The sequence below is a fragment of the Terrapene carolina genome, unplaced genomic scaffold (assembly GCF_002925995.2).
Source record: "Terrapene carolina triunguis isolate 2854851 unplaced genomic scaffold, T_m_triunguis-2.0 Scaffold23, whole genome shotgun sequence".
NCBI classification, from domain to species: Eukaryota; Metazoa; Chordata; order Testudines; family Emydidae; genus Terrapene; species Terrapene triunguis.
In genome coordinates, this window is record NW_020664374.1 from 11,923,108 (window position 1) to 11,939,290 (window position 16,183).

General features: G+C 40.9%; 1 protein-coding gene across 1 annotated transcript in view; it reads left to right on the forward strand.

Moving 5' to 3' along the window:
- The first annotated feature begins 481 nt into the window (after positions 1–481).
- Positions 482–16,183, forward strand: part of LOC112114874 (protein WWC3) — a 100,045-nt gene continuing 84,343 nt past the window's right edge. Inside the window, exons 1-2 of the mRNA XM_026649559.2 lie at positions 482–587; positions 5,142–5,345. Coding sequence (XP_026505344.1) covers positions 572–587; positions 5,142–5,345 — 220 coding nt within the window. The 5' untranslated portion in view covers positions 482–571. The remainder of the gene's footprint in view (positions 588–5,141; positions 5,346–16,183) is intronic.

The window sequence follows — 16,183 nt, forward strand, 5'->3', positions numbered from 1 at the left end:
TGGCAGTTGAAAAAGATCCTTTTTTTTTTACATTTGAGCTGCTATGGATAGCAAATTGTACTGCTTTGACAGTCTAAGAACTTGGATGCTATAAAGTTTCCAATAAATGTGAACAGCAGTGAATTCCAGCTCTGTTCTCACATTGTTACTGCAGTATGGGGGGAGGGGGGAGAGAAAACTGGCAGGACTGCATGCCATCATAATTAAATAGTTAAACACAGAACTTGAAGGGAGAAGCTGTCTCACCTGTTTTGGGAGTAGCTGTCGGCATACTTTCTAAATTAAATGTTCATTTTCTTTGTACATTTCAGTTTTCACGTACTTAAAATTACTATTGCATACCATTGCAAGTGTCGTAACTATTTAATGTTGCTCAAATCAGAGGTTTGATTTAGTCAAAGCACATACTAAATAGCATTAATTGCATAGTAAACTGTGCATCTTTTGAGTTTATTTTCATTATTTATATTTTTAAAGGATTACAAAGCCATTAACATTTGCTGACTGTGTTGGCGATGAACTTCCTTTAGGATGGGAAACTGTTTATGATCAACAGATTGGAATTTATTACATGGACCATATAAATCGTGAGTAGAAGTGAAATTGGTTTTATGAACATTCACAAGCTGATATCTATAGTTGAACCAAGTGTGATTAAGATGACATTTATTCAACTTCCAGCTACTATGAGAAGTCCTGGGCAAGTTACTTCTTGCAATGTTTCAGTTTCCCCATATGTCAAATGGCAATAATGCCCTCCTTTTGCAAGGTGCTTTAAGAGCTATGGATGAAAAATGGTTGTATGTAAAATCACTATTACTGTTGTGATGTAATGCAAAGGGTTATCTAAATAGCCCTTGTTGGAATAAGTCAAGTTTATAATTTCATTTTAATATTTATATTCAGAAAGAATTTCCAAGGTAGATGTATTCCTAATCAGTGCTTCAAGTTCTCGTTTTGACAGAAGAGTATTGAAGGAGCATGTCAAAAAGTGATACAAATGCTAATGCTGGTGAAGTGTCAGCATTTTCAGACTGCATTTTGTGTGTGTTGCATACCTTTCCAGTAGTCCATAGTTTGCTCCCTTATAAAACAACCCACAGCGCCCAAAACAGGCTGAGAGTAAGTGTGTGGTGTTTTTCATTTTAGCAGCTATTTAGCATAATTTTAAGATTGATTGATATATTCTTATTTAAATAATAATCTCATCCTCTCCTAAGCATTGCATATTTTATGCTTCCACATAGCAAATCAGTGGGCTTAGAACGACTGGATAGATACATTACACACTGTTGCTGAGCTTCATATCACCACTCTCTGGCCAATTATACTTTTTAAAGTATATATCTTCTCTTTATAGCTGTATGTTATTGCTGCTGGTACTATTGTGCTTCCATCATTAAGCTGCTTATCACTAATGAGCGAATGCTTTCAGTATTGTGCAAACTGGCAACTAGCTGGTAAGAAAAGAAGAAAGGAGCAGTAGCAGCAGTAACATCAGTGGTAAATAGCACTCTCTGCAAAACCAATTTCAACACCATCTCTTGGGAATCTAGTTAATTTAAACTAATCGTTTAAGGTATTATACCAGCTTCTGAACTGCTCTGCATATTTCTGTGGTTTTCACGAAAACATTTTTCACCTGATTTTGGTGTGTGAAAGACCCACACTCAGACATTTCTTCCCTCTAAAAACAAAAACCTTTAAAGAGATTTTAATGCAGTCACTAGAAAGATAAATAACCTAGTGAGTATTTCAAGATCCATTGAAAAATCATAGCGCAGGTGTTTGTGTAATTCTTAAAGTATTTACTGTTAAAAATTATATGAGCAATATTATTATTTGAGCTGTCAGGACAAATTTTATAGAAGATAGAGCTTTATCTCAGACTGTAATAGAACACCATCGAAACACGCACATTGTACATATAAGCATAGTGTCAATAATTCTGAATATTGTCACAGGTTTCTTTACTTTGTAAAGGACTTATCGGTATGGTAGATAATGAACTAAACACAAAATCCCTTTGGGATGCTGTGGCTAAAAGGACTAATAAAGCATTCAATTAATAGGATTCCTTTGTTAGGAACTAGGTTCTTCATGCTATGGAACAAATATCTGTTCTTTTTTGTTTCAATTTTTTAAGCTCGATCCTAGTGCAGGGGTAGAATTGATGGGGTGTTATTCAGTAACCATTGGGGATGCAATGACAGGTGAATGCAATGATGGTATAAGAATCAAGGAGAGGTTCTGGTAGAAAGAATCTCTTACTCTGGGGGTTCTGAGATCTACCTAAAATATTTTCCACAGTAGCTATCGGGTGACAGTATCCAGTAGGAGAACAGGATCACTCCTTGATTAGACTTTTATCCATTCTTCTTTACTGATGGCCTAGTTATATGCCCTCTCCAGCAGCTACAGCTTAGTGTATCAGTAGACACCGTGGTAGAAATGAATGTAAAAGTTACGAGAAATGTTGGGAGAAAATGCAAGAGAGGTTTCAAATCAGTGCTTTTTAAAGTCCATGCATTGAAGAAGCCTCCCAAGCTATGTACACCCAAATCCTTTCTTTCCTTCCACTCTTCAAAATAAAGCAGCAGTGAATATCACTCTTCTAGGCCTCCTGTCTTGATAGCTTTACTCAAGAAAGAGGAACACAATCTGGGCTGTGATGAAAAGGATTCTGGTCAATGACTTTCCATTTACATTAGGAAACCCAAGACGAAAAGGAATCCTCTGTAAATCACAGAGCTACCTTCAGAGCCAACCCTGATCTCCATCTCATCCTGTTAATTCTGGACTTCGTTGACACCCTCGCTAAGCTGGTGTTGGAGCCTGTCCAACCATTTCTTAAGAAGCTTCAGTGGCTGCCAACCACAGAATTCCTTTCCCCTCCTCCTCTGAGTTTTGAGAGCCTTTGAAGTCTCCTTTAACCAGTTGCACATTTCCCAGTTGGGAATAACATATTCCATGTTCTTGGCCAGCCAGGGCTGTGCTCGAATGACTATAGGAATTTCAGTCAGCTCTACAGAAACTAAATTAGTGGCTATCCAAATCTAAAACACCTTCAGTTTCAGTTTCTCTATGGTAACTGGTGCAGTCTGTGCTCCATACACTTATTCCAGGCCAGAGTACAGTGCAGTCTTCCACAGAAGAATGTCAGTGTTGTACTTAATAGGAAGTGAGACTCTTTCTTAGTGGGATACAAGATGATGATGAAGATTTTTGGTCACTTGGCAGGTTATGCAGTGCCTCAAAATGTACAGATTCCTCTTCTCAAGAGCTATGTATGATACATTTTAACCTTTGCTGTTACCTGGGATTAGAATTGGAACATTGTGAAGAGCCATTTATTGGGGTATCGTAGTTCTAACCCACTTTAAATATATTCACTTTTTTAATTCCTGAAAATCTCATTTGTTTAGGCAATTACTTTTCAAATGGTTCTCAAACAACAGAGCTGCTTGTATGCCTTTGGTGGTTTTTATTATTAGTTTGAAGGAAGAACTACAGTTTTTATTTTTGGGGGCTCAATCACTACAATCTCTGATTTCACAGCGCAAACAGAAATATTTAAATAGCTTTAAGTCCTATTATTAGTACCAACAAAAGAGTTGGCTTTCCCCTTTCCTATCATAGTAACAACAAAATCAGAGTTTTTAGGGGGGAAAATTAACTGAAAATATCTTCTTTGCTTGTATTGAGTATCTGTTTTATGGCTTATTCTACATTCCTCAAGATAGCCTGTGGTATGATGTTTCAAAAATCACTTTAATAATACATTTGGAACCCATAACAGAAATACTTCCTATAGTTAACCTGTGGAATGCCCTACTGCAGGGTTTACTGTGGCTAAAGTTTTAAAAAAAAGGACTAAATGATTTTGGCAACTATTTATTGCACTTGTGCACATTAAGGTAGTGATATAACTTGAACCATAAAGATTGATTTATATGGTGGCAATGGAACAGCAATGCAGATAAGGTATAAGCATTTTTACCACCATATTGACTAACCCTGTTCTGAAGTATGGTGGTAAGGTGCCTGCCCCCTGGCTGTATTACAGGTTGCACAATTACTACCAACGGTGGTGCTGCAGTAATGGTGATTTACGCATCTGATTTTTGTAAACACAGCCATAGGAGGCTGGCATTTGCATACACAGCAGACTCTGCACAGGCCTGCCGCCCCTTCTGCCTCCCAGACACCACAGAAAAACCTGTTTTTTCAGTTTTTTTTGTTCTATTTTTTTGAATTTGTGGGCCACTGAAGTGTTTGCAGGAACATAACATATTGAAAACTTTTTTATACTATAAGCATATATTTGAAAGAGTTTCTTGATACTAGAAACAAGCTTTACTTTCAGTCTGTGACTGTAAACATTAGCTGTTCTCAAATGTTGCAGGGCTTTGGAGCAGTGCTCCAGCTCCAGGCAAATACCTGCAGCTCCACTGCTCCAGAGCTGCTCCAGCTCCGGGCTCTGCTCCAAAGCCCTGGAAAAGGGTAGTGAGGAGAACATCAAGGAGCTTGTTATGACTGTTAGGATAGAAGAAAGTTAAAATTAAGCATGTGTTAAAGTGATTTCCTGAATCTGGGCCCAAAACACTAATCTTTTTGGTAGCTAACTTCATTGTTCACTATTTGACCGTACAGGCATAAAGATAACATAAATAGCCTTTCAGGATGTTGCGTTTCTCTTGCACCTTTCTGGAGGCTGAATGTGAAATCTCTGAACTGTTCCTACCACCCACTGAGTCAAGTATTGGGATATTGATTTGGCTCTTACTTGGCTGTGGGTTGTATTACGGTTATGCCATCAGAATGATCTAATTTGTCATCTTAAAACAAGTTGACTGAGTAAGGTCATTTACGGCTGAACAATTAGTTTTCTTTTTAACCTCATCTCTAAGAATAAAAGACTCAAATATAAGTGACAGTGCAGTCACTTTTTTCTCTCTTTGCTGGAGTGATATTGAACTTTGTGTTGAATTGAGTATACTAGATGGTTTAGAGACAGACTTCACCTGGATTCTTTGAGCACATTTCCTGTGGTCATGAACTATCAGTGTAGGTATTGAGAATTGACATTGAGAAGGTACTTGTAATTAGTGGAGTAACAGGACTTAAGTTTTTCTCCTCAGAGCTCACACAAATTGAGGACCCAAGAGAGCAGTGGCGAAGAGAGCAGGAACGCATGCTAAAGGAATATTTAATTGTTGCCCAGGAGGCACTTAATGCCAAGAAAGAAATTTACCAAATTAAACAGCAGCGTTTTGAGCTAGCCCAAGAAGAATACCAGCAGCTGCACAAATTGTGTGAGGATGACAGCCGCTCCTATGCTAGTGGTGAGTTTACTTTCATTCTCTTGCTAATACATATTTTTCCACTATTCAGTTTTTAGACACAATCTGAGAACTTGCTCCCATCACTCTCTATTTTTAGTGATGTAAAAGTTTAAACTACTCATGAAGTTGCTGTGATTCTTGGAAGAAATTGCATCTTAAAAGAAAATAACCCTCTCCAAAGACAGTTTCCTCCAGTATAACTAGGAGTTTCATTTAATGAACTTGCACTTTTGAAAAGTATGTTCTATCTTTACTTAGAACAGAAGGCTAATCTTTTTATCCATCTGCAGAATATTGAAAGAATTAATGTAGCAATGAGAGTAGAAATAAGCCAACACTAGTTTCTGCTTCTCAGGCTCTATGAATGTGAAAGTTATGTGTTAAATTAATGAAAAACATCTCCTTCACTGGAATATTTTAAAGTATGTTTGGATTCTGGTTACATGTATGCACTCCAGTTTCTAAAGTTACTGTTTGCTCTAGAGAAGACAGTGCCTTCTGCACTGGCAATCCATTGTGTTAATTTGCAACTCTGTGTACCAGCAGGTGACAAATTTACTTGCCTTAAGCTAAATCTCAGAAAATTGAAAAGTTTCTTTAACTCCATACCCAGTTCTTAATAAATGTATTACCTCATCAGGCAGTGTTTAGGATCGGAATGAGCAAACAAGGTCTTCTAAGATAACTAGTTTGAACTTCAACCTTTGATCTGATCCTAGCTTAAATATTATTTTATAAAATTGACCAAAGGTTTAGTTAAGGATTTCTTTGGTCAGTGCTACTTGAAAAAATAGTATGACCTAAGAAGAATTGGTTCACTCACTGCTCCCCTACACTATAATTCAGTCATCCTTTGCTGGCTCCTTCACTGTCCCACAGGCCTTTAGTTGTTTTTCCTCCCTAACTCTAAAGTCTCGAACAGACTCAAACTTTTCCCCCGGTCAGATCTCTCCACTATTTTGTTATCAAATGCTGTTTAAGGTCTGTTGAAGGGCCTACCTGCCTCAACTTTAAAATCTCTTACATTGTGTCTTGAATAGTTCAGATTGGGTTAAGTCGCATCAAGATTTGCCAGACCTTGTGATAGTTAAAAGTACAAGTTCCTGGGGTCAAGCACAGAGACAACTGTATCCCCGCAACAAATATCTAAAGGAGAGTGAGGGACAAATGGAGGAGTAGGTGGAGGTTCATTGTATGTTGGGCATGGAAACAGGAGCATGTTGCAGGGGGAAAAATGGTATTTAGTGTGGGTTGTGGAGAAATGGGGGCTTCCAAAAGGGGAAAGGGCAAGGTGCCTATTAGGAAAGGATGAAATGAGTGAAAGTCCAGAAAAGTTTGGATCACAGTGGATGATTAACTGAATCCATTGAGGTTCATCCATCACTAGTTGAGAGTAGGTTTTGATGTGGCTTTAGGAGCCAAGTTGGACATTTTATGAGAGATGAGTTTATAATGTGAGCACCACAGAAAGCTTCCTTTCATATGGCCAACCACTGGTTGGTGACTGTGGTGGAATAGACATAAAAGGTTTCTACAGATGACTGCCTTCACAGTCCAATTTACTGTCTAATCCCAGTACAATTTATTCTCTTTTATTAGTGCCTGCTTTTAAATGTAACATTTACTTACATTTTGATATTCAGAGCCAGGAACAGCGATGTTTGATGCATGCCTTTGGCATTTTGAAGGGCTCAGAGCCAGGGTGTCCAAACAGTTAATATATTTATGTAGTACACAACTAGATAATTTATGTAAGAAAATCCCTTTAATAATTGTATGTGCCTTTACTAAAAGGCTACTTTGTTTAGCTAGTTCTTAGATGTTGTTCTTGTTTCATGCATAATATCATAACACTCAATGTCTTTTTACCTTGGAGGTCCCTCCACCTCATAATCCTCATTGTTTCTTTTTTATATGGTTTTCAAAATTAAAACAAAAAAACAGATAATTTAAAAATGTTTTAAAGATATTGTGGCAGAGGTGGTGAGAGCCCAGCAATGGAAGTATTGGGAGTGGGGAACTCTGCTGCCTTGAGAACTTGTGCACGCCTGGTGGGCAGGAGGGGGAGAGTGGCTGCTGTGGCGCTCGGCATTGAGCAGGGAGCGGGACCTAGCAGGGCAGCAATGGGAGCAGGTAGGAACACCAAGAATTTTCCTTCTCAACCTGTTGCTGGCTGCACCCTCTCACCCCTAAGTGTTAGAATCACTCCCTCTCTGATTCTTCTGCCCCCCATTCTCAGTGAGTTTCCATCCCCACTCCCCCCACCCTTAGTGGGCAAAAAATATTGCGAAGGGTGTTGAGTATTAGTCATAATTGCTTTAGTTATTTTGGAATGGAACCACACTGTTAGGAAAAAGCTAAGATCTTCTGTCCAAATCACTGTGGTTTTTCTTCATGGCTGAACTTCTTTTGATAACTTTAAGTTGCAATTATAGGACAGAATTTTACATAACGCAAATGTTAAACGAATATTCAATGTATTATATATTTGGTCTGTTGCATCAAAGTATTAATAAAACAGGATACTACAAAAATCTGCGGTACTTTCATTCAAAGGCTTTCCATATTAGATTAGATTATATTTCCATCCTTTCAATTTTTGATGAAATCTACATGTCAGAAGTTGAGAGCTCTTCTTTTGAGCCCTAGGGTTTCAGCCCTCCCTGATCTGTAATGGACTCACTCCCCAATTTGAGAGGTTGAGCTGATGGCTTTTTTGTCAGGGGGGCAGCCACTTGCCCGATAACTGCTCGGTGTATACATCCTTCTCAATGAGGATGAGCAAGTCAAGGGATGCATGGCTGAAACTGCATTTAAGCGCTGCCTCCCCGTTTTCTTCCCTCCCCATCCCCGACATACACTACCAGCAAGCACCACAACCCAGGATTTGGTAATGAAAGGAAGGAAGTGAGGAAAACTCCACCATTGCATGCACATGGAGTACTCTGGTACTGGGATCATCTACACCAATCATAGCTACCTCAGGACTGATATCAGGTACAAAATCGGCACGAATACCAACTGACTTCTGGACCAGCTCTTCTGGCATACACATCATCATCTTTGGAGCCAGCACCCAACATAAGGATTGGAAGGGCCAAACTGAGACCAAACATGGCCCCGAGTGTAGGGAGGCATCGCCCTATAGAAAGGAGAAGAGGCCTCACTCCTCAAAGGATAAAGAGCCTAAATCTTCTACCATGGAGATTGGCATAGACTAAGCTGACACCAGTGAAAGCATCAACCATACCACAGGACTGAGGTAGACCCTTGTGGAACTGCCAGGATTCCCTCCAGGGTCATTGTTAGTCCTGAAGTGGCACTGGGCCCTGGAGCCAATCGTCCACCATTCGAGGACTACTTTTTCTCATCATCATTGTTGAGCTATGTCTTCTCCGCAGGGTTAAGCAGGGATGCCCTCCCTGTTACCATCTGGGAGTGGCCCTGAAGATGGCCCGGGGTTCCTGTTGCAATGCCACCACAAAGACAAAAGGAGTGGCACTGAGTCAACCAGTCGCTCCTGGGCTAGTATCCATATATCAAGCTACATACTGGGGACCAATCATCTCTGGTATCCCACAGCAGATCCCCCTCCTGTAGGTACGTGAAGATGAAGAGATCAGGCTCCCCAGTGGTATCGTGACCTGGACCACTGACACCAGAGCCATACATTGATGTCCAAGAAGTAGGGACACTGGAGAAACAATGGCACCTTGGCCTCCATCCAAAGCATCTTCATTGTTTCCTAACTAGGTGGTCATACCATCTCTAGCCCTGGTGACCCAGGACTTTAAAGTACTCCAGGATCTTCCAGCTCACATAGTGAAGACCCTGGACAGTGAAATGATGGTAATCCAAGAGAAATCTCACACACTCTTTAATTTCTTGATCAAACTGTAAATGTGTTTCCTGTAAATGAAGGCATACTGGAACCAGGTAGGGGGCTCTGGCATACCCCAGCAACCATCCAGCCCACACGCAGACTGGTGGAGAAGCATTATCAGGTGCCTCCAAAAACCTTTGAGCACGTCTCTCCCCCACACTCCTCCAATTCAGGATTAACTGGTAGTTGCAGCAGTGCAGGAAAAATTAAAATTGACAAAAGGCACATCCAAGGACAGAGACCCTGAAAAGCTTTTTGGGTGCCTGTGTGCACCTGTTTGGGTGCAAAGCCTACTCATTTGCCTCACTGCAACTTCATGTGGCACACTATGAAGCACTGTTAGCCAAATATAATTTCCTGATATGGGAAAGAGTGACTCTTTCTGACAAATGTGCGACAGGATGTTAGGGAGGATTTAAAGGAGATCATCACAGAAGACCAGACAGTGTTCAGGACAGCCTCACAAGCTGACATGGGTGCCTCTGGCACAGCCAGAAGGCCATGAGCATGAGCATGAGATGGGCCGTTTGGCTCTGGCATCAGAAATACCTAGAGAAGTTGAGGATACCAAACAAGATCTCCTGTTTGCGGCATGGAGCTCTTCAAGAAGAGAACTGGCAAAAATCATTCCTTAAAGGACACTGGGGCCACCCTGAGATCACTGGGGACTAGGCTTGCCAACTTTAAATTTCAAAAATATGGGACAAACCTCAGATGTGCCTAGTCTTCACTTGCACCTCTGGGAAAAGTCCCTTCTTGTCTCTCATTCTTCCCAGGGGTTCTTTCTCTAGCTCTGGGTGCTGTCACTGTGGCACCTGTTAAGGTTCCATGCAGATGCTGGGAACAGTCTGAGCCAGTGGCATTGAGACCCCATGTGCCAAGTTGAAATATGTGATAAAGTGCATCCCATATTGACTTAGTACGGGGCAGGCAATTTTGTGTTTAAATTGGGGATGTCCCTTGTAACCCTACTGGGGACCTACACACCGACCCCTACGGGAAGCTCTATAAGTACCAGCCCCAATGAAAACTGTGGGCTCACCCATATTCCCAGGGCAGACAGCAGGAGTACCATTCTGAAAATGCAGGGCAGACAGCAGGAGTACCATTCTGAAAATGATGATGATACTCAAAATTGCCCCTCATATGGCTCCTCTGGCATTTATTCCACCCTGTCATCCAGCTAGCAGAATTGACTGGAGACTGAACATACACTGCCCCAGATTCAGGATGGTAATATGTGCATCCATCATTCCATCTCTTCAGACTCGAGACTAGTTTGTGGCTCTCGACTTTCATATAGATATTCACTCAGCCCTCAGGAAGTACTTGAGTTTCAAGTGGAAATTAATCACTACCAATACACAGTACTCCATTTGGACTCTCCATGGCACCTAGGCTTTTTGTGAATACTCTAGCAGTGGTGGCTGCCCACCTGGGGAAGGCAAGGCATTCACACTCCTCCAGCTCTGCTCAGGTCAGGCTATTCTCTCCAACATTGACTAGACAGGAAAATCTCTGTGCCCCACATATCAGTCACTGCTGAGCTGGCTTAGTGGTTGGATCCCACAAATGCACTAAGAGGGGTGCCCCTTTCAGTCCCTCATGAAGATATGCTGATCATGGATGTGTCGGGCAAGCAGGGGAACTCATTTTGACCACTGCAGACTCAAGGAACCTGGTCCTCAGATGATATGGAGTTATATATGAACGTCCTGAAGCTGAGAGCCATTAGACTGGTCTGTAGGAACAGATCCCCCGGAATTTGGTAGTGCAAATCTTCATGGACAAGACCGCTATGCACTGCGTAATCAAACAAGTGGACACTTGCTCCTTGTCCCTCTTCCTGGAAACCATCAGATTCTGGACTTGATGCTGTCAGAGTGGGGAGATCCTGATGGCTCTTCACTTCCTAGTCAGCAACAACCTGGCAGACTTCCTGAGCAGACAATCTGTGACTGACCACAGATGGTCCTTGCATAGATTCGTTGCAGAAGATCCCCAGTAGACTTGTCTGACACCAAGGACAACACTACATGTCACTGCTTTTGCTCCAGAGGTGGACTGAGCCCAGGATTGTTACTGGATGCATTCTTCCTACAGTGGTCTCCAATAGGCTGTCCCACAGATTCTCCTGATGATCTCCAAGACTGGGAGAGACAAGGCCATGGTCATTCTCATTGCCCCTGGATTGGGTGAGGCGGTTTTGGCTGACAGGTCTCTTACCAATGTCCATTCAGTCTTTGAACCAACTCCTGGACCACTCTGACCTAATCTCACAACACTATAGTCAGATACTTCATCCAGACCCAGAGTTGCCACATCTAACAGTGTGGTCGTTGACTGGTTAAGTACCATGGATAGGATCCAGGAAATTCTGGTTCAAAGTAGGAAAATATCTATCAGATGGACCTACTCATCTAAATGGTAGAGGTTCTCAATATAAGGCTAGGTCTACACTACAGCGGGGTGGTCGACCTAAGATATGCAACTTCAGCTACGTGAATAGCGTAGCTGAAGTGGCATATTTTAGGTCGACTTACCTGGCTGTGAGGACGGCAGCAAGTCGACCGCTGCCGTGCCGCCGTCGACTCCGCTACCGCCTCTTGCCGCGGTGGATTTCCGGAGTCGACGGTAGAGCCATCAGGGATCGATTTTACCGTGTCTTCACTAGACGCGGTAAGTCGATCCCCAATAGACCGATTGCTACCCGCCGGATCGGCGGGTAGTGAAGACGTAGCCTAAGCAGCCCATCATGGTCTGGACATGACCCAGACTTAAGTACTGAAGATCTTCTACTACCTTTGAAGCATCAGGCTTCCATTTAGCTCTATAAAGGTCCACTTCATAGTGATTTCAGGTCACCACCTGCTTGTACTGCAGTGCTTGATCTTTTATCATCCCATAGTATCGAAGTTTCTCAAGAGACTCATACAGACTGGTCAGAAAACCTGCTCCTGCTTGAGACTTTAGTATGGTCCTCCTGAAACTTACGAAACCTCCGTGTGAACCTCTCTCAGAATGTTCCCTGGACTAACTCACTCTGAAGATGGTGTCCCTCCTGGCTATTTCAACAGAGAGTGAGCTGGCTTCAAGCACTTATGGCTGTGTCCCCTTACATGACCTTCCATAGTGACAAAATGGTGCCGAGACAACACCCAAAGTTTATTCTGAAGGTGGTCTCTGATTTTCATCTAAACCAGCTGATCATCCTACTTGCCTTCTTCCTGAAATCACACTCTGCTCAAGGAGGAAAGAAAATACATATAGTTGACATTTTCATGACTTTAGTTTGCTCCTGTCAGTATGATAAAGCATTCAGACTGTAGCCTGATCTATTTATTGCATTTGCTGGACATTTGAAAGGTCCAGCCACTTCTTCTCAAAGAATATAAAAATGGATAACACAAAGTACCTCACTTGCCTGTCAGCTTCTCCCACCAAACATCAAGTCTCAAACTCTGCCAGAGTGCAAGCAATATCCTCTGCCTGCTAAAGGATTTTGTCAATATCAGAGATTGATAAGGCAGTGACTTGGAATAACCCTCTGACATTTGTCAGGCACTATTCCTTGGTCTGAGCTGCTAGGCCAAATACCAACTTTGTGAGAGCAATACTACAATTCCTATTCAACTGATGCAATTGGAACTCCTCATTCCTACCATCCTGAGGGGTTACTGGTTGCCAGTCACCTAAAGTGGGATCCACACTGACACATGCTCTCTCCGGTCCTTCTTCTTTACTCTACACATGATTGTGGCTCTTTTGAGATGATGATGTCAGTGTGGATCCCACAACCTCCAGCCCTGCTTTTTGGGTTTTCAGCTACCCCAACCTTTCAGTTACGAGGGAACTAAGGGAGAGTCATGGCTCTCTTCCCTTTATGCCCTCACATGGGAGCATGAGAAGGCAGAGAGCATGTGTGTGGCCCTGACGGACTCTGCTGTTTAAAAACAAACTGATCTTGTGTGTGAGTCACATGTGCACACACAAGAGTCCACAGTGACTACAGCATCTTGAAGAATTGTAGTTACTGTAAGGTAAATACACCTCTACCCCGATATAACGCTGTCCTCTGGAGCCAAAAAATCTTACTGCGTTATAGGTGAAACCGCATTATATTGAACTTGCTTTGATCCGCCGGAGTGCGCAGCCCCGCCCCCCCGGAGCACTGCTTTACCGCGTTATATCCAAATTCATGTTCTATCAGGTCGCGTTATATCGGGGTAGAGGTATAGTTGTTGTTCTGTTAAATTTGCTTTCTTTCAGCTATATTTATGTGGCAAGTGATTTATTTAAATAGCAATTATTTTAAGACAGATTTCTCCTACACATTTCCATCTTCTCTTTCTTAAATTTTAATTGTAACATTTTGTGACATCATAGTAACATGTTAACAATAGCAGCATTATACATTGAAGTGCAGGATCAAGTAGTGAAAATAGACTGGAAAGAAAAGACCCTGTTTAAAAGTATTTATCTTTAATAATTAGCAATCATGGCAGTAGAATTTATGACAAATGGAAAAGTAAATGAATTCATGTTTGACTGTTTTCTCAAGTGCATACGTCTCTTTTCCTCTAAAGTAAAAGCTATATTTGGCTGTCCTTATTTCCAGGTTCACTATTTTAGTTCCCTCCTAACACCTATAATCTGTGAATAATTTTTACATGGTATGCCCTCTGGTTTCAGAATATTTTAAAAAAATCTATCACTGTAGTGCTAATATTTATTTAAAATCAAAGGTGTTTTTTCAGAGCTGTGCAAAAAGCATCTTACATTTTTTTCTGCTGTTTTCTGCAACAACTACTTGAGAATTTGTTGTTGAAATAATCAATGAGCTGATAAATAAAACTAAGTTCCTTTATATATTAGAGTTGTAAGGAATTTCTTGAGTCTTTGTCCTTCCCTCCCTATAGTCCCAGAATAATATTAATAGATTTCTATAAAACCCTTATTAATTTCTTATCTATTCTTAGTGTGAATCTGACTCTCTGAAAATTACCCTGATCTAATATATGTACTCCTGTAACAATGGCCAAAAAAACTTTGTTGGTCCCAGGGGTCAGTGGCAAAGTCCAATATCTATCAAACCACTAGTGGTATGTACTGTTGGAAAGCTGAGAAATAGCTTTTGACTTTGGCCCTTTTGGTTTCTGAGGTACTGGATGCCAAAGTCATACCTCTTGCTTTCTTCCCACTTATAGTCTAACATGGTTTTAGTTGCTGCTATTGCAAACACTATAAGAGGCTGAAACTGATGCTTTATGACACATTTAAATCCCAGCTCTTGTGACGTGCAAGGTTGGCTGCTAAAATCATGTCACAATTGAAATGGGGGGGGGGGGGCAAGTTAATATAATTTGGTCATTTTAAAATAGGAAAGTCATCCAATTTATAAAAATATTTTTCTTTATTTTTCAAGACTTTCAGTAGTTCCACAAGACTTTAGTTCCACTAATTTTGATAACTTATTGCCTATCATCTTGCACAGGGCAATTTTTATATAAGTGGAGAAAATATTGGGGAAATAAGGTCTGATTTTTTTTTAAACTGCTTTATTTGACTGGGACTGTTGTAGTTCTTTTTCTACCCAGAAAAGGTAAACTGCGTATGACAGCAGCAGAATTGGTTGCAAACAATTACTCAGACTTTGCTGGGAGAGTATCTATAGGAAAGGTACAAACACTAACTAATTTTGAAGTTTCTGGAACTATTGAGATGTGTTGCTGGCATTCCCCGGAATCAGAAGCCTAATAAAATACTGGAAAAATATTTGTAATAAACTGTTTCACTTGTGCTTTAAGATCTAGAAACATTTTAGACCAGTAAAAATGTTTTCAGTATTTGTAAACATTTCTAAATATTGGTCTCTGACCAGTTAGAGAAGTTCTGGATCTGTGGAGAGCTGGTTTGTGGAACAATCTTCTTGTTTCCATCTGTCAAATCAGATTAAAAGACAGTTAAAAATACATAGACTTTTCTATGTATGCATTTACTGTAAGTTCATCAAGGATATGTGTTCATGAGCAGGGGAAGGTGAGATCTGTATGTTTACAGGTGGAAGCAGAGGTGTCCATGAAACTCTTTCACTACTAAGTTGTGATCAACTTCATGAAATAATGGATTAGAGAATTTCAGTCCATGTATTGATAGCAATTGCACAACCTCTTTTGGCAAGTTACTGCATGGTTTATTCAGTGTTTATAAAGTTCTTTCCACAATTGATCGAGACACACAGCAGAATGAAATGCTGAGCTGTCTTATAAAATGTCAGGCTACAACTTTATTAACAATGTGTAGAGAGGACTCTCCCCTCATCCTACTCCCCTGAAATACCAGGCATTTTATTGGGCCTAGTGCTGAGCTAAATGGCTTCACACAATAAACCCAGCAAATTAGAGTTAGCAGTCTCTAACCTAACCTCTTGGACTTAGCCCACTTCAGAATCCTTTTACTACCTCAGTCTGCAAAGGCTTCAGGTCTCCTCTTTTCTCTACACTCTAACAGGTCCACCAGCCATTTTCTGGGACTCTTAAGCATATTTACTTCTGGGAGCTGGCCCTTTTAGCCTTTTTATCCACATTAGACACTGGCTGCTAATTGCTACAAATTAGGTAGTCCTGTATTACTGCTTAACATTAACTGTTCCTTTCCTTTTTCCTTTAAACCAGCAGGACTTCCATGCAAAACCCAGACCTCCCTCCCCGGACACCTTGCTAATTTGGCGCAAAAGGAAAAAAATCCTTTCTAATCCCAAAACAGGCATTCTGATCAGAGCCACATCAGGGAATGGATGAGGGGGCATTAAAATTAAACATTTCTTGTTATCATTTAAGGACATTTATACTCATTTTTTCCTTGGATGGTGATGGAAAATAATTCTTTCCCAACTCTCCATTTAAAAAAAAAAAAAAACAATTACTTGCCATATAGACCATTATGTTCCCCTTCA